Genomic DNA, 17945 nt, shown 5'->3' with positions numbered 1-17945 from the left:
CCCCACCCCGCTCCGCCACCGCCCACCTGCTACCCCCGCCCCGGGCTCCCCACCCCGCCTCTGCCCCTGCCCCCTGCTACCCCCGCCCCGGGCTCCCCACCCAGCTCTGCCACTGCCCACCTGCTACCCCCGCCCCGGGCAGACTCTGCTGGTGCACTGTGATCCCAATCCAGCCACCCCACCCCTATTAGTCCATGCCCCCCAGCTGTGCTAATGCCCCTCAATCCCAACCCACAGACTCCTCCCACCTCTCCACAATTTCAGACCTGGGTTCTGCACAACCCGGCGTTGCCAGGGCACGGCCCCAGCCCTCCTGGCCTAGTCCCTACCCAGCATGCCTAACTGTGCAACAGGCTGGTCGGCACCTGTCTCAGACTGACAATGCTGCGTCCGCCCAGAGCGGGCGGCTCTGAGCTTCTGGTGTCTCTGGAAGGCCCCCTTCACCTGGCACAGACCCCACAGGTCTCAGCAGCCTCAGGCCGAGGACCTGACTGTCTCTGGGCCCATCGCTCAATGCAGAGCGATGTGGGGGAGGGAGGATGGGCTGCACCGAGCCATCCTGGGGGTAGGGGAGCCTGAGACAGCATCTCCCCATGGGGCAGGGTCCCTCCCTCTGGAGCAGAGCAGCCAAGGGTGGGGGCAGAACCCTGGGGCTGGAGCCTCCCAGTAACCCAGCACCAGCAGCCTCCAGCCAGGAGCAGATCTGCCGGTAGAGGGGGTGCAGCCCCCATGTCACTGGGGGAGCCTTGCCGGCTGGGCGAGCCAAAAAGCACAAGGATTGGGTGTGGCTCGGTCGCACCTCCAGAGCCGCCGAACTCCGCTCCCGCCCACGCGCCCCCAGCAGGCCGGGCACTCACCATGTGGCCGCTTTGAACGCCCAGGGGCTTTGCTTTCCCAGGCATGCCTCAGCGGGGGGATGTGCGGGCAGAGAGCATGGGGCTCGGCGGGCAGGCCCCGCGCAGGCCAGCAGGCTGCGGGCAGCCCCGGCGGGAGGAGCAGCACAGCACACTCACTGACAGGCTCACAGGGCTGCTCACTACCTCTTTTCGCTACTGCAGGAAGTGTCACTATGGAAACCAAACCGCAGCTAGAACTGGGGTTTTCAGAGGAGTCTCCCTCCCTACAGGAAACCCCCCCCCCCCAGCGAGGCCAGCCCCCCACCCTAGGGCCGCGTGCCCCAGGGCCCGGCTCTGAACCCCAGCACCGCCGCTCCCCCAGCAGACGGGGCCTGGGCGCTCAGAGGTGGCAGCTGGCCCTGGCCAAGGCCCCTGCACTCGAGGAAAGGAGAACCACAAACGCAGGACAGAGCCGCGGAGCTCACGGGAACAGCCTGCTGATGGGCATGGGGGCTACTCAAGTGATGAGAACCTGGAGAGACCAGATCCCTCTAAGGTACGTCACTGTCAGAGCCCCTCCCTGCAGCGCCCGAGCCCCTCACAGCCAGTACCGCATCGGTCCCCCGACACCCGGGCAGCAAGGCCAGGCCCTCGTCCCCGTCGCTCCCCCAACACCCGGTAGCAGGGCTGGGCCCTCGTCCCATCACTCCCCCGACGCCCGATAGCAGGGCTGGGCCCTCGTCCCCTTCCCATCGCTTCCCCAACACCCAGGCAGCAGGGCTGGGCCCTCGTCCCCGTCGCTCCCCTGGTGCCCGAGCAGCAGGGCTGGGCCCTCCTCCCCATCCCCTGCACTGTGCGCACCGTCTGGATCGCCAGTGGTGCGGCCCCGCCCACTATGACAAGTGGGGGATTTTTTCAATGGTTTGCGTGAACACAGTGTGTGCCTCAGTTTCCCTGTTCTGCGTGTGTAACACAGTGGGGGATGGGGTTTGTTGTTGCAGAGGACCAGGTGTGACCTCGCTTACCAGCCAGGACCCCGAACAATGGCCTGGAGATTGGGTGCCCTAGCAACTGGTTACCGGGAGGCTCAGCCCAGCTTAGACATCAGCCAGTTCTGGCCAGTGGGGGGGACAATGGGCTGAGAGACCAGTCGGGTCCAGCTAGTGGGAACGAAGGATGGAAGCAGGAGGGTCCAGGTGACCTGTTTGCCTGGGACGGAAGACAAAGGACGGAGGAGGGGCTGGTGGGGAAGGTGATCTAGGATGATCAGCTGGAAGGAGGGGGCTGCTGGACTGGGGACAAAAGGCAGCCTGAGCCACCTGGGATGCGGGACAGGCCAAGATGGATGGTGCTGAGACTGGCCCGGCCCAGGGGCTCTGAGAACGGCCTGGGCTGGGTTCAGCCATTCAAAAACCTCCTGTTTTCTGCTGGCTGAGAGTCACTTCAGGCTGGAGATGGGCAGGGGGGGGGAAGAGGGCATTATTCCCTCTGGGAGTGGAGGCCTCGGGGGCCCAGAACAAGGGGACTCCCTGCGGGGCCCACAGCAGAGCCAGGCATGGTGGAGACTCGGAGAGGTGCAGGCCTGGGAGGTAGAGGAGCCTACGGCTTAACCCCCGAGAGAGAGGGGACCCCTGAGAAGGGTTGTCACACTGAAGGGCCCTGCGGAGCCAAGAGCCCGGGCAGCCACGACAGCCGCACTCAGGGACAGCAGGGACAGGGAATTGTGGCACTGGGTGAGCCTGTCCTGGAAGGTTGTTTCTGCCCCGGCTGGACCTGGCACCAGCTCAGCCCACGTCAGTCCAGTAAAGTTGCAGGCTCCCTGAATGCACTGAGACGGGGGGTGGGGGGGCAATCACCCGGGCGGGCCGCAGGGCTCGTAGGTGCTCGTGGGGTGGTACCGGCGGGGGCGAAGGCAGCCGGGTGGGCATGTGGAAGCCCTGGCCATGTTGGAAAAACACGTCCAGCAGCTCGCTGGGCACCAGCCAGCGCAGGCGCAGCACCACCCCAACCGCACGGGCTGGGGCCCATTGCCCGGAACTGCTGGCGGCAGGCCTGAGATGGATGCCGTATCTGCCCCTCCTGAGGCCTGGTCTAGGGGCGGGTGACCAGCAGGGAGGGCTATACCGCTGTGCTGCCTGGCTGGTTTTATCTGGCCCCCAGGGCGAGCACCGAAACTTTTTCTGCCCTGGCCAGCAAAATATCGAGGGCCGTCCCTAGTCCCAGGCAGCACTTCTGACCCTGTGGCTCCATCCTGGATTGGCAGGCTGCTCTATGCCCCCCCTTCTGCAGTCTGGTGCCCCTACTTTTTGCAAGGACAAGCCCTGCGACAGTGCTGCTCCGAGGCGGGGCCCCCTGGTGACCCAGTGATGAGTCTGGATGAGTTCACATCCTGGAACAGACTTGACCCCTTTGGGATCGATGCAGCCAGCAGGGCTTGGAAGTCCTGGGAGAACTGGGGGGCTGCGCCCTGTAGGGGAAGAGGGAACACCCACATCAGAATGAGCTGCAGCTCCAGCCCCAGGGAGCAGGTGACTGGTAATGGGTCAATGCTGGAGATGTACCAGAGGGTGCAGGGCTCCCACTGATCCATCTCCTTCTGCTGCTGGGGCCCCTGCCCCGGCCTGCACTTGGGCCCAGGAGCCACAGTGGTGGCAGGACACCGAGCGGGGTGGGTTTGTAGGGAGGCTGGGGCTGGAGCTGGCTTTTCCCAGTTACCCATGTTGGGAAAAGTTCTGCCCCACCAGTTTCTCAGTGCCGGGTAACATCACCACCCTCCCGTTGCTGCTGCAGGAGCCAGACATTTTCCCTCGCCTGCCCCCAGGGCTGCTGCTCGGAGCTGTCCCTCCCCAGCCTCCCCTGAACTCTCTGCTGCCCCCGCCCCGCCCCCAACTCTTCCCGATACTGGGCTCCTGCTTGCAGCATGACAGAGCCTCCTCCATCTTCCAGCCCCCACTGCCTTCCAGGGCTCTGCCACCCCAGCCCTGTACCCAGTGCACCTGCTCCCTGCTGCTCTCACCTCTGTCCCATAGGGCAGGGCAGATGGGCTTGGGTGACTGGCCTGGAAGGCTGGTCTGGGGGGAGTTCACCTGCCATGGGTCTGGGCTGGCTCCTCCCCACAAGTGGGACAGTGTTATCACCAGGGGCGCTCTGAGCCCCACGACCCTGCAAGGTGGGAAAGGGGCTTTGCGTCCCCTGGGGCTTAGGGCTGGGCCTGTGGGAGGGGCTGGCAGGCTGGCGACAGCTGGCTGGGGGATTTACCTAGGGAGGTATTTAATGCTGGGGGTAAATGGAGGAACTACAGCTAATTCTGGTGCTTTAATCCTCTTGCCCATCCAGGCGAAGGGACGTGGGTCAGGCACGCAGCCGCAGGCCGGGACCTGGCCCCGAGCCCAGAGGAGCTCCCAGCGCCCTACGGAGGATGTAGAGTCTCCCAGACCATGGGTGAAGTACAGAAGGTAAGTGGGGCGGGTTCCCAGCTCGGTCCCTGTGGGGCCACCTCACAGGATGGGGGCGCTCAGTGCGACTATCCCAGCACTGGGACCCGGAGTCCCAAACCCTCCCCCTGAGATGGCAGAGCCGGGGCCTGGCCCTCCCAAGAGCAGGACCTGTCCGTGTGGGGGGGGCACTGGAAAGCTGCACCAATGTAATCTCCCCAGAGCAAAGCAGCAGCTAGAGGGCAGGGCCTAGGCAAAAGGGGGCAGAGCCTGGCTCACAGGCAGCAAGGGGGACAGTGCTGGGGGGCCAGGATGGAGTCGAAATGCACCATGGGGCCAGAGGCTGAGAGCTGGGATGGGGCCAGGTGGTTGGGGGCCGGCCCAGGGCTCTCATGGGGCCTGGCTTGAAATGCAGATGAACCAAGAGGTGGGGGCAGCAGCAGCCCTTGGGCTGGCCCCAGAACCTCATGGGACCAGGCCCAATTCTCTCCACAATTCCCTACAAGCCTCCTCCTCCATTACTGCCACGCTTCTGTGCCGGCTATGGACTGGCTCCAGAGCTTCCCTCTTAGCACAACACGTCTGCTGTGCTAGTCATGAGCCCCGCTCACGCGCTGCCCTGTCGGCCTGAGGGCAGCTTGAGAAAGGTGCATTACAGCTGAACAGTAAGAGACAGTACCTCTCCCCCTTTCAGTTCTGCATTCCTACCATGCCCAGGATTGACAGGGGTGGTGTCTGTGAAGTGCTGTATCATTCTGTTAAGGGTCCGGGTAGCGTACTGGTTTTTTCGTTACATGACCTGAACGTGTAACAACTTGGTCATCTGCCTGTCAGTTTTGCCGACTGGCTGTAGGAGGTTTGGAATTTCTGAGTCTTCTTGTTCTGCACCTGTTATCTGTAGAGTTTGCTCCATTAATGGCTCTTTCAAAAGGACAAACTGTAGATGTTGATGGTTTCTGTTGAACTCTCCCCAGTCAGTCTGGATCACACGTGATCTGGGCGATTAATTCTTTTTCTTTCCAAGAGCTGGAGTTCAATGTTTTTTCCTCCATCAAGTTTGCCAAGAATGTGGTCTCCAGGTGCTAGACCCGGCAGTTCTGAGTGATGTCTGTGGTAAAGCTGTCCATAAGCTCTTTAGCTTTTGGATCCAGTTGGGCTGCTCTCGTCACGTCTGGCCGTGCTGGGGATTGTTCCAGCTTTGGAAAGGAACCTGTTGCTCTGAGTTGTCGTCCCACCAGGAGCTGCGTGGGCCTGTCTGCAGGAGCTGCTACGGGTGTTGATCTGGGTAAACAGGCTGCGGACTCACCCCTGCGGCGCCTCCTGCTGGTCATCTCCGGGAATGAGCTCTTCCAGCATCCTGGAGCGCCCCCTGCAGGCCAGTGATCCACCTGTCCTCTGGCCCCTGTGTCCCTCCCGGACCCCAGTGCCCCTTTATCTGGGGTGCTGCCCCCTGGCAGTACACCCCTCAGTATTAGGGTCTCCCCTCCCCAGGGAACCCCCACCCACTATCCCTACCTCACCTCAGAATAAGGCCACTGCCTGTCACCAACTAGCCCCCGCTCCCTGGGGCAGACTGCAGTATAGGCCACTCATCACTGGCAAGGGGGGTTTGGACCTGCTGCCTTGGCCTACCTCTGGGCTGCCCTCTGCAACCCTCAGTACCGTTGGCCCAATACTAGGCCGCAGCCTGGGGCTTTCCAGGTTGGAGCTCCCCAGCTCCTCAGCCTGTCCCCAGCCCTGCTCCACTCAGGTACCCTGTGTCTAGCTCGCTGCAGCCAGGCCCTTCTCCCTCTGAAGGCAGAGAGAGACTATTTGGGCTTCTGGCTCCCAGCCTTCTTATACAGGCCAGCTGGGGTCTGATTGGGGCGTGGCCCAGCTGTGGCTACTTCCCCAATCAGCCCAGTAGCTTTTCCCTTTGCCCCAGCCCTCTGCCTGGGCTGTTTTAAACCCCTCAGGCAGGAGCGGGGTAACCATGCCGCTACAACCTGTAACTCAGAAGAGCAAGGAATGGATCTTCCTCCTGCAGGATTTTCTTGGCTGCCTGTACAGCTCTCTCAGCCTCTCCGTGTGCTTGGGAGTAATGTGGGCTGCTAGTAATAAGATCAAAGTCATATTTCCTACAGAACGACTTAAATTCTGCTGCAGTGAGATGGGGGTCCGTTGTCCATCACTAGTTGTTCTGGAATACGGAAATGAGCAAAAGTTCACTTCCAGTTTCTCGATAATGCTGCAACATGTTAGGTCTTTCAAGTACATTATTTCTGTATACCTGGAAAAACTGTCCATGAGAATAAGATAATGCTGTCCTTTGGCATAAATCTGCAGCTAGTCTCTTCCAAGATCTGTCTGGCAGGGGTGTTGTTGTGTTGGTCTGTTAGTTCTGCAGTGTTCACATGCCAATACTCCATGTCCTTGCTGATGCCCGGAGCCCATAGTGACTGGATGGCCCATTCATGGTGTTTAGTTAGTCCTTGATGTCCTTCCTGGGTGAGGTTTAGGATTTCTCCTCTCATTTCGTTGGAATTACAATGCAGTTGCTTTTAATCATGAGTCCATTTGACTCACTGTGACAATGCGGTTCTGGCGGAACCCAACTGAGAGTGCCAACTCAGGACAGATTGCTCAAATAGGGCAGTTACAGCCCAAGGCTGGGGTTTTTTCCACCTCTAAGGCAAACCAAACCAGCCAGACTGGGAGGACTTCGGTCTCACCCCCTGGCTAACCGCAAGTCTTACCAGCGGTCTCCTTAGACACTCCGGTTTCCCAGTATTACCACCAGTGCCACTCGTTATGGGGACAAATGGTTATGAAAACCAAATACCCCAGTAAAAGAAAAAGGTTCTCCTGATCCCAAAGGACCAAGCCCCAGACCCAGGTCAACATACAAATCAGATCTTACCCACAAATCACGCTGTTGCCAATCCTTTAGAATCTAAAATCTAAAGGTTTATTCATAAAAGGAAAAAGATAGAGATGAGAGTTAGAATTGGTTAAATGGAATCAATTACATACAGTAATGGCACAGTTCTTGGTTCAGGCTTGCAGCAGCGATGGAATAAACTGCAGGTTCAAATCAAGTCTCTGGAACATCCCCAGCTGGGATGGGTCCTCAGTCCTTTGTTCAAAGCTTCAGCTTGTAGCAAAGTTCCTCCAGAGGTAAGAAGCAGGATTGAAGACCAGATGGAGATGAGGCATTAGCCTTACATAGTCTTTTCCAGGTGTAAGAACACCTCTTTGTTCTTACTGTGGAAAATTACAGCAAAATGGAGTCTGGAGTCACATGGGCCAGTCCCTGCATACTTTGCTGAGTTACAAGGCGTATCCGCCTTCTCTCAATGGGTCCATTGTATAGCTGATGGTCCTTAATGGGCCATCAAGCAGGCTAGGCAGAGCTAATCTCAGCTTGTCTGGGATGTCACCCAGAAGCATAGCATAAGTTTGCCATACAGACAGTATAGAGCCAATATTCATAACTTCGACTACAAAACTGATACACACATATAGACAGCATAATCTTAACCAGTAAACCATAACCTTGTCCTAGACACCCCATTTGACCCCCTTTATACAAGATTTGGGTGCCACTACAGGACCTTGGTTGCAACAATGATCTATCCGGTCCCAGTTTATGTCAATAACATCACACTCACTTTAACTGTCCATGTCCGACAAAGTAGCGTTTTGTCATTTCCTTGGTGTCCTTTAGATACTTGGGCCAGTTGGCCCTAATGGAACGTGGAACTGCCTGAAATTGCATGTCTGCTGAGGTTGCTTTTTTGTAGCAGGTGTAGCCTCTTTTCTGATGCTGGTCTAGATATGCACACAGCATCCACATATGCCTTTACAGGATCTGTGAGCTCGGGTAGTGAGTGCAATGCTGGCTCTGTCACAGAGTGTCTGCGACTAACCGATTTTTCCCAGGAACAATTGGGTTACATCGTATTAACCTTAGCAAGAGACGTTGGCATCTCAGCAGTGCTTGATCCAGGTCTTTTCCATTGATGAGGGCGAGACAGAGTTCACTCACCACTGCGGCGCCTCCTGCTGGCTCTCCCGGGGATTAGCTCTGCTAGCCGGTGCGTCCTCTTCTGGTGGTGTCTCGCTGCTGTCACTTCTGCTTCAGGACCCACATCACTCCCAGGAGCATGGCATCCTCTTCATGACACAGCTCTCTGGCCGTGTCACGCTCTGTTCTCCCCCCCTTCCGGGGGAACTGCTGAAGTCCAGCCAGTTCCCTCAGTGGCTACTGCAGCCAATTGTCTGGCCACTTCCTCAGTGACAATCCGCAGTTGGGGGGACCCGGGCCCACCCACTACTCCGAGTCTCAGCCCAGGGACCCTCTAGATGGCAGCTACGTGCTGCGTCCCCTCCAACCTCTCAGTACCTTTCCCTGGGCCATTTCCCCACAGCCCCCAGCACCCTCTTTGCCCTTCCCTCAGGGTTGCCCAACCCAGAGCCATCTTTAGCTCCCCCTGGTCACTGCTAGTAGCACTGCTCTGTCCAGGGTGCTGGCGCTCCTTCCTCTGCTAGGAGCCTGGCCTGACCTTCCCTCCTCAAGCTCCAGGCAGCTACGGAAGCTGCTCTGCCCTGCAGCTGTTCTTATATGGCCTGCCAGGCCCTGATTGGCTGCTCCTCACAGCCCCTCTCTAATTGGCTGCCTCCTGCATAGACTCCGTAGGGCTCTATTAACCCCTTATGGGCCAGTGTGGGGCAGTCGCCCCATCACAGAGAGTTACAAGTGGTTTATGGTCTGTTATCAGTGTAAGTGAATCCAATTCACACAGATCTCTGTAAAGTTCTCATGTGCCCCTAAGCTTGCCAGCCTCCTTTTCAATCTCTGCAGATCGTTTTTCCACTTCTGTATATGTGCAAGAGCAAAATGCAGCTGGCTTCTACTCAGAGCCATGTTGTTGCAACAATTCACCACCTAGGCCAGAGCTGCTTGTGTCTCCACTGACCCCCATTGTGGGTTTATTCACATAGAACTTGAGAGGTAGAGCTATTGAGGTCATTTCTTTTATCTTTTTGAAGACAATTTCTTGATTTGGCCCCATAGTCAAGGTGTGTTGGACTTCAATAGTTTTGTCACTGCAGAAAGGTCATGTGGGTACCAACCAAGGTAATTCACCATCACCAGTAGGCGTCTCAGTTCTGGTACATTCAATTCTCAAATTACTTCTCTCTCAGGTCTAGGACTGATTCCATCTTTGTTTATTGTCTCAGTTTGGGGTAGGCAGAAAACAAACTTCTCCTCGTTTAGCTTTAGTCCAGACTAAATTATTAGCCTTGGGACCTCGTTGAGAGTTTTGGTGTGTTCTTCCCTCAAAGAGGCATGCATTATATATTTATTTTAGTCCATGCAAATGACAACTCCATTTGTGTTCGTTAACAGTTCTGCCATCTTTCTTTGGAAAATTTCAAGCACACTGGTAATCCCAAAGGTAATCTTTGAAAGTAAAGTCTACCAAAGGGTGTGATAAATGTAGTCAGTTTAACACTATCTTTGGCTACCGGAATTTGCCAGAGTCTCCTTTAGGCATCCAGCTTGGAGAATCCTGTACTTCCTTTCACTTTGGGGAGGAAGTCAGCCAGTGCTGGGAGAACATATTTTTTCTCTTGCAATGGCTTCACTGAGTCTTAAGATCCACACAGATTCATATTTTCCTGTTTTTCTTTATAGCTGGTACCATTGGGGTACACCGTGCTGTCAGCTCGGAGATTTTTCTCGGTTATGCCAATCCATTTAGTTCTGTTTAACTCCGTTTCCACTCTATGAAGTAAGTGGGTAGGAGTCCGGCGCGGGGTATGTATGCTCTATGGTGCAGCAGTGTGTTTTAGGACTATCTGTACTGGACCTCCTGTCAGACGTCCAATCTCATGAAATATTCCATCGAGTTCTTCCACCTTCCTCACTAGGCCCATCATGGCTGTCATGCTGGGTCTGAGGAGGCTATTGGGCTGTGGTCCTTTCATCACATACACGCCGAGTGCTCAGCTGTTTCTGTGGTGAACTGGCCCATGCAGCTCAGAGTACCTCCAGGGCTAGTCAGAGTGGGTTGGGGGACTTCAGCTCTGGGAGGGGTTGAAGGTGATCGTAAATTACTTCTGAGATGGCTGATGTCAGCTCTTCAGTCAATTTTCAAGTCCAACTGTATTGTCATAAATGTTCAGTTTCACTCTTCAGGCAGGTTCTGTGGCATCACATGTGATAGATCCCAGAAACAATGGCTCTTGGTTGTATCACTCAACTCCCTGACTGCACCCCCAGCACGTCTTCGGAACCAGCTCAAACCCACCCAGCCAGGGATTCTGCAGCCCCCCAGGCATGCCTGGGGGGCTCCGGGATGCAGCCCCGGCCACTCAGGATCCCCTTGTCCTTGCAGGGGTTGCTCGCTGTCATCCAAAAGCTCAAGGGCTCCGTGGAGCAGGAACTGCGGATCGTCCTGCTGGGGCTGGACAATGCCGGAAAAACCACTCTGCTGAAGTGCCTGGCATCGGAGGAGGTCAGCACCATCACCCCCACGCAGGTAGGTGCAGAACCCCGGATCCAGCGCATAGTGGGTGAGGTGGGCTCTCCTCCCCTGCCTGGACTTACAGCCCGGTTTGCTTCCCTGTGCAGGGGTTCAACATAAAAAGTGTGCACTCACACGGCTTCAAGCTGAACGTCTGGGACATCGGTGGGCAGCGTGCCATCCGCCCCTACTGGAAGAAGTACCTGGGCAACACAGACACGCTGGTGAGCATGGGGCCAGCCCCCAGGTGGGCAGGGAGGAGGCAGTGTTGGAAGCTGGACCGGCTGGGGTCTAATACTGGGGTTCCACAGCAGGAGCCTTTGTCCTACCTGCAAAGGGAGAACTGGTGGGTGCCCACCCAGGGGTGCCTGGGGGGCAGGGTGCCTATAAAGGTGGGACTGGCAGGGTGCCATGGGGAGCAAGAAGTGAATGGGTGACTTTCCCTTTTGTTCCTGTGGCAGATTTATGTCATTGACAGCGCTGACAAGAAACGCTTTGAGGAGACCGGGCAGGTATGATGCGGCCCCCCTGGAAATACACTGCCTTGTGGGCAGATTGCTCTCGACATTACATGTGCTGGGACAGGTCACAGATGTGCGTGCTTCTAGGGGTCTTTGGGACCAAGTCTTGGCTGTGCTGCTGGAACAGCTACTTTTCCCACTATAACAGTGTCTACTGGCCATTCCAGACTTTTTTGGGGGGCATATCTATGGGATGCAGCGAGAACCAGGGTTGTTAACTACCCAATTCTGTGAGTAAGCTGGGCTGGACCCCCCAGCCCCTGATGAACCTCCCCCGTCAAGGGATTGGTGAGAAATGTAGTTCCCCAGCAGCCGGTTGTATCCTGAACTGAAGGAAGGCACGTGTAATCAGGCACAGACTCACCCCTGCGGCGCCTCCTGCTGGTCATCTTGGGAATTAGCTCACCAGTCATCAGAGTGCCCTCTGCAGGCCAGGTGTCCCATCTGTCATTGGCCCTCGTGGACCCCAGTGCCCTTGGCTTGGGTGCTGCCCCCCTGGTAGTACCCTACTCTCTCTCAGTCTTCTCCCCCCCCCCCAAGGAACCCCCACCCCCACATCACCTCAGTCATGGCTACTGCCAGTCACCATCTAGCCCCCACGCCCTGGGGCAGACTGCCATCTATCAGCCAATCATCACAGGCAACAAGGGGTCTGGACTGACTGCCTTCACCCACCCTAGCTGCCCCTCTGCAACCCCAATACCTACATGGGCCTAGGACCAGGCCCTGCAGCCTGGGGAGTTGCTGGCCTAGGGCTTCCCTGCCCCCAAGGCCTTTCCCCATCCCTGACTCACTCTAGGTCCCCAGTGAGCTCCCTGCAGCCAGGCCTGTCACTCTCTCCTGTCAGAGGGAGACTCCTCATCTTCTAGCTGCCCTGGCCTTCTTATAAGGCTGAGTGGCTCCCTTTGGGGCATGGCCCCAGCTGCAGCCACTTCCCCCAATCAGCTGGGGTTTGCCCCTTTCCACAGCCCCAGCCCCAGCCCTCAGCAGGGCTTTTCCCACCCCTTCAGGGCTGGAGCAGGTGTTTACCCCGCTACAGCACGGCAGGCAGCAAAGGGGTTCATGGTGAGGAACGTTTCCTCCCCAGCTCGTGAGCCCCATGACACTGATGGGACCTGAGGCCCAGAGCAGAACACACCTGAGGTCACAGAGTCCAGGGCAGAGCCAGGAGATTAACCCACATCCCAGGCCGTAGTCAGAGGCTGGGGTCAAGGCTACCCACTGGTTACACATGCTGGGCTTTCCCTTTGGAAGGGGACTGATGTCAGGAAGGGCTGTGCCAATTCCAGACAGCCTCAGGGAGGGTGAAACTCCCTGCCTTTTGGGGTTTGGTCTCTGACCCCCTGCTGGGTTGGCAGTGTCCCGGGGACCCTTGCAGAGAATTGCCAGCTCAGTGACACTTGGTGAGGGATGTCCCCACAACCCATCATCCAGATCCCACTTGCGTGACAAGGCGGGTGCAAGCTCCTGGAACGAGGCCCTGGCAGCGGAGCCCTGCAGCTGTCTGCGCTCAAGGCCTACTGCTTGCTCTGTCTCTCGGCAGGAGCTGGCGGAGCTGATCGAGGATGAGAGTCTCACCGGTGTCCCTTTGCTGGTGTTTGCCAACAAGCAGGATCTGGCAAGTGCAGCACCAGCTGCAGAGATCGCAGAGGGACTGAAGCTACCTACGTACCGGGACCGCCAATGGCAAATCCAGGCCTGCTCAGCCCTGTCTGGAGAAGGAGTCCAGGTATGGGGGTGAAGCCCGGAGGAGCAGAGGTTGGGGAGGTCAGCGAAGAAGCCCAGGGGCCAGTGATCTGGCAAAGAGACCCCCGCAAGGAATCAAGCCAGGGGACGCTGGGAAGGGCCAGTGCTCACACTGGTTTCTTGTTTTTAATAGGATGGGATGAACTGGATTTGCAGCCAGATCACAAGCCGGAAGAAGTGACTGAATGGAGCTGCAGTTCGCACAGCCAGCTCACCCGCTCCGAGAGATTCCCAGCAATAGGCCCTCCCTGGATCCCCAGGCACAGGCTGCTGAGCTCAAAGGGCCTTTGTCGGCCAAGCTCTCCTTGCTCATCAGCTTCTCTGGAATTCCTCACCCTCCTGGGTTTCATTTGGTCACTGGTGTATCTGCAGTTCCTGAATTGTGGAGGGAGGGCAGCATCAAGGGCTCCAGTGGAGCCAGGAGCAAGCCTCTAGACCAGCGTTTTTCAAAATTCGGGTTGCGACCCAGTACTGGGTTGCTCTGGTCAGCACTGCCGACTGCTTCATTAAAAGTCCTGTCGGTGGTGCTGCCCAGCCAAGGCACGCTAGTGCCTACCTGTTCCGACACCACACTGCGCCCCGGAAGTGGCCAGCAGCAGGTCCGGCTTCTAGACGGGGGGCCATGGAGCTCCACGCGCTGCCCCCGCCCTGAGCAGCGGTTCTGTACTCCCATTGGCCAGTTCCCGGGGTGGGCAGTGCCTGCAGGCGAGAGCCATGCGGAACTGCTTGCGCGCCTCCACCTAGGAGCCAGACCTGCTGCTGGCCGCTTCAGGTGGGAAGCCTGCCTCTGCACCCCCGCTGTGCCACTGAATGGAAGCCACTGGAGGTAAGCCTGTTCCCCAACCCTGTGCCCCAATCCCCTGCCCAGCCCTGAGCCCCCCCAACCCAGAACCCCCTCCTGCACCCCAAACCCCTCATCCCCAGCCCCACCCCAGAGCCTGCATCCCCAGCTCAGAGCCCTGACCCCCTCCTGCACCCCAACCCCCTACCCCAGCCCTGATCCCCCCCAAACCCAGAGCCCCTCCTGCACCCCAAACTCCTCATCCCCAGCCCCATCCCAGAGCCTGCACCCCAACCCTTGGCCCCAGCCCTGAGCCCCTCCCACACCCTAAATCCCTCATCCCCAGCTCCATTGGGTCGCCGGCATCAACAATTTTCTTCAACTGGGTCTCCAGAAAAAAGTTTGAAAACCACTGCTCTAGACCAGCAGTTCTCAAATTGTGGGTCAGGACCCCAAAGCGGGTCGCGACCCTGTTCATGGGGTCGCCAGGGCTGGCATTAGGCTTGCTGGGGCCAAAGCCAAAGCCCAAGCACCACCGCCTCGGGCCAAAGCTGAAGCCCATGGGTCTCAGGCTTCAGCTTCATCCCTGGGCGGCAGGGCTCATGTTACAGGCCCCCCTGCCCAGGGTTGATGTCCCTTGGCTTTGGCCCCCCCACCTAGGGCAGTGGAGCTTGGGTGGGCTGAAGCTTCAGTCCCCCCTCTGGGTTCATGTAGTAATTTTTGTTGTCAGAAGGGGGGTGCGGTGCAATGAAGTTTGAGAACCGCTGATCTAGACCTAAAGTCCAGCCAGGCTCTCAGTGGTGTGCTGTGCAATTGTTAGGAAGGCTGCAATTTTACGCATGCATGCACAGCGCAACCTTGCGCATACGGTGCATGCTAAGTCACACAGGGCAGAGGATGTCATTTTGTAGAACAAGATGCCATCCTCCATGCATTTCTGGGGCGGCCGGAATCATCCCATGCGCACAGACAGTCAGGAAGTCAGAGTCAGCACATGGACGGCACACTACTGCAGTATCTTAACCCACAGGCTACATTCTTTATCCGTATCCCTGCAGCACCACTGCAAGCCAGTCCCCTAAGCGTCTGAGCCGCACGTTAACGCTGCCTGAGAGTAGTTATTGCAAAACTGGTAATTTCAGAGCAGCCCAAGGAGCTGTGCTTTTGAAAATGGAGCCCCAAACGGCAGCCTGAAACTGAACTGTCACATGCTGTACCCACTGGGCCTGCACATGGACACTAGATTCATACATTCATAGATTCTAGGACTGGAAGGGACCTCGAGAGGTCATCGAGTCCAGTCCCCTGCCCGCATGGCAGGACCAAATACTGTCTAGACCATCCCTGATAGACATTTATCTAACCTACTCTTAAATATCTCCAGAGATGGAGATTCCACAACCTCCCTAGGCAGTTTATTCCAGTGTTTAACCACCCTGACAGTTAGGAACTTTTTCCTAATGTCCAACCTAGACCTCCCTTGCTGCAGTTTAAACCCATTGCTTCTGGTTCTATCCTTAGAGCCTAAGGTGAACAAGTTTTCTCCCTCCTCCTTATAACACCCTTTTAAATACCTGAAAACTGCTATCATGTTCCCCTATCAGTCTTCTCTTTTCCAAACTAAACAAACCCAATTCTTTCAGCCTTCCTTCATAGGTCATGTTCTCAAGACCTTTAATCATTCTTGTTGCTCTTCTCTGGACCCTTTCCAATTTCTCCACATCTTTTTTAAAATGCGGTGCCCAGAACTGGACACAATACTCCAGCTGAGGCCTAACCAGAGCAGAGTAGAGCGGAAGAATGACTTCTCGTGTCTTGCTCACAACACACCTGTTAATACATCCCAGAATCATGTTTGCTTTTTTTGCAACAGCATCACACTGTTGACTCATATTTAGCTTGTGGTCCACTATAACCCCTAGATCCCTTTCTGCCGTACTCCTTCCTAGACAGTCTCTACTACACCCGCTGTGCATGAGCATGCTGACCCTGCAGCCTACACCCATGTGCATTGTACTTGGAATCCACTGGTGAGTGTGTTACATGTTCCCCACCGTAGCTAGAGGATGTTAGTCTGATACATTCCCCAGCCCCAGTCTCTTTAGTTCAAGTTGCAGAGATGTGTATGTTCAGCTCTGGAAGTTGTTGCTTCACTCCATAGGGTCAGCGAAGCCTGTAGCTGGCATGCATAGAGTGCCCATTCAGGAATGCCCCTGACAGTGTTGTACGATGCCAGCCCAGCAGTGCTGCTGTGAGAATCTCATAACCACCAGAGACACAGGCATGCTGATGCATCCAAATCTGCCCACTGCTGTGACAATCCCCCAAGCCTAATGGGGGGCGGGCGGGTTCCTTCTGCCCTTTTGCACGTCCCTGTCTCCAACCCTGGCCCCATCCCAGGAGCTGAGCAGAGACACTGCCTGTATCTGAGCAGGGACATTTGGCAGAAAAGCAGTAACAGGGCAGGCCCCAGTGATCCAGCCTGCTCAGGGCCCAGGCTGTGTCTGGCATTGCCAATAAAGCTGGCTGGGCTCTGGCTGCTGCTTTGGCTGAGTTATTGGTGCGCGGAGGGGGGCGCGGGGGGCGTGGCCACACGGCTTGGGGTTCCTGGGGGCGGGATGGCGCACGCCTGAGGGTCCGTGGGGGCGGCGCGATGTCAATGGCTGGTTGCGGAGTGACAAGGGGGGGGGATAGCTCAGTGGTTTGAGCATTGGCCTGCTAAACCCAGGGTTGGGAGCTCAGTCCTTGAGGGGGCCATTTAGGGACCTGGGGATTTAGGTGGGGTTGGTCCTGCTCTGAGCAGGGGGTGGGACTAGAACCTCCTGAGGTCCCTTCGGAGTCTGTGCTGCGTCCGACAGACCTAGCCCAAGTGCATGCTGGGAGTCGTAGTGCTCCGGGCTAGGGCATGCGAGGAGAAGCTATTCACGCCCCACCATCCCCAGTGCATGCTGGGAGCGGTATGAGCTCCGTTAGCCCCGCCTCTCGGCTGCCATGGATACGAGGAATGACGTGTAGCGCTCGCACTAGCTGCTCTGTGTGGGGGCGGGGCCTCCTCCGGAAGCCCCCTCAGGCTGGGCTCTAATTGGAGGGCTGGCGCGGCCCTAGGCAGGAGTTTCCGGGGTGGCTGGGGCGTTCTGGTTCCGGTTCCGGTTCCGGCCCCGGCCGGAAGCAGTGGGAGCGGGATGGCGGCGGGTCCGGGAGGAGGCGGCTGCGCGCGCCGCGGGCGGTGGGGTCGGGGCTGCCCCGTGCGTGGCCTCTTGTCCGGGGCGCTGCTGCTGCTGCTGGCGTCCGGGCTGCGGCGCGGGGCCGCCGAGCTCACCGACGGGAACAACGAGCACCTGAAGCGGGAGCACTCGCTGACCAAGCCCTACCAGGGTGAGGGGGCGCGGGGCGAGCGGGGCTGGGGACACCCCTCCGAGACGGGCCCTGCCCCGCCCTGGCCGCTTCTCCCCCCCGCTGGCCCCACGTTCCCAATGGGTCCCCCAGGCCTGTCCGGCTTAGCCTGCCCCCAGCACGGTCATTCTCTGCAGCTCCCAGAGCCCTCGCAGCCCTTCCCGTCCGCTTGGCTCGTGGTCTCAGCTGTGCCCCTTTCTCTGCTCTAGGGGTTGGTTCCACTTCAATGCCGCTCTGGGACTTCCAGGGGAGCACGATGCTCACCAGCCAGTATGTCCGCCTGACTCCTGATGAGCGCAGCAAAGAGGGCTCCATCTGGAACCGCGTGGTGAGTGCCGCCTGGTGATGGAGGAGATCCCATTTGGTTTGCTCGGGAGCTGGAGTTCCAAGCCCTGGTTCTGAAGCCCTGAATGAGGGTGAATACTGCAGCTTCTTGTGGGGGCTATAGCTGTTGTCCCTGAGAGGAAAGAGAGAGGGTGCAGTGGCTAAGAAGTTCTGTCTGTGGGAGTCCCCGTGGGTGGGGGAGGTGTCCATGGAATGCTGTCCATGGTACTGAGTGTGACTCCCTCTCTCTCAGCCCTGTTTCCTCAAGGACTGGGAGCTCCATGTCCACTTCAAGATCCATGGAGCAGGCAAGAAGAACCTGCACGGGGATGGCTTTGCCCTGTGGTACACCCGGGAGCGCCTCATGCCAGGTACATAGTAGGGGATGGTGCATGCAC

The 17945-nt window shown here is 57.7% G+C and overlaps 3 protein-coding genes across 3 annotated transcripts in view; 2 read left to right on the top strand and 1 right to left on the bottom strand.

Moving 5' to 3' along the window:
• RGS14 (regulator of G protein signaling 14) overlaps positions 1-1038 on the bottom strand; it is a 10397-nt gene extending 9359 nt beyond the window's left edge. The window contains exon 1 of the mRNA XM_034779557.1: positions 858-1038. Coding sequence (XP_034635448.1) covers positions 858-902 — 45 coding nt within the window. The 5' untranslated portion in view covers positions 903-1038. The remainder of the gene's footprint in view (positions 1-857) is intronic.
• A 111-nt stretch (positions 1039-1149) lies between these two features.
• On the top strand, positions 1150-13624 carry ARL3 (ADP ribosylation factor like GTPase 3). Its single transcript, XM_034779555.1, has 7 exons — positions 1150-1392; positions 4173-4291; positions 10654-10797; positions 10890-11006; positions 11244-11294; positions 12847-13032; positions 13183-13624. The coding sequence occupies exons 2-7, from the start codon at positions 4274-4276 to the stop codon at positions 13228-13230; spliced, it is 564 nt and encodes a 187-aa protein (XP_034635446.1). The 5' UTR covers positions 1150-1392; positions 4173-4273; the 3' UTR covers positions 13231-13624.
• Positions 13625-16984: 3360 nt separating this feature from the next.
• On the top strand, positions 16985-17945 carry LMAN2 (lectin, mannose binding 2). Its single transcript, XM_034779554.1, has 3 exons — positions 16985-17205; positions 17433-17551; positions 17801-17945. The coding sequence occupies exons 1-3, from the start codon at positions 17013-17015 to the stop codon at positions 17924-17926; spliced, it is 438 nt and encodes a 145-aa protein (XP_034635445.1). The 5' UTR covers positions 16985-17012; the 3' UTR covers positions 17927-17945.

This window comes from Trachemys scripta, chromosome 8, assembly GCF_013100865.1.
Source record: "Trachemys scripta elegans isolate TJP31775 chromosome 8, CAS_Tse_1.0, whole genome shotgun sequence".
Lineage (NCBI taxonomy): Eukaryota > Metazoa > Chordata > Testudines > Emydidae > Trachemys > Trachemys scripta.
The sequence above is the reverse complement of the archived record's forward strand: the minus strand, read 5'-3'. Positions and strand labels throughout refer to the sequence as shown.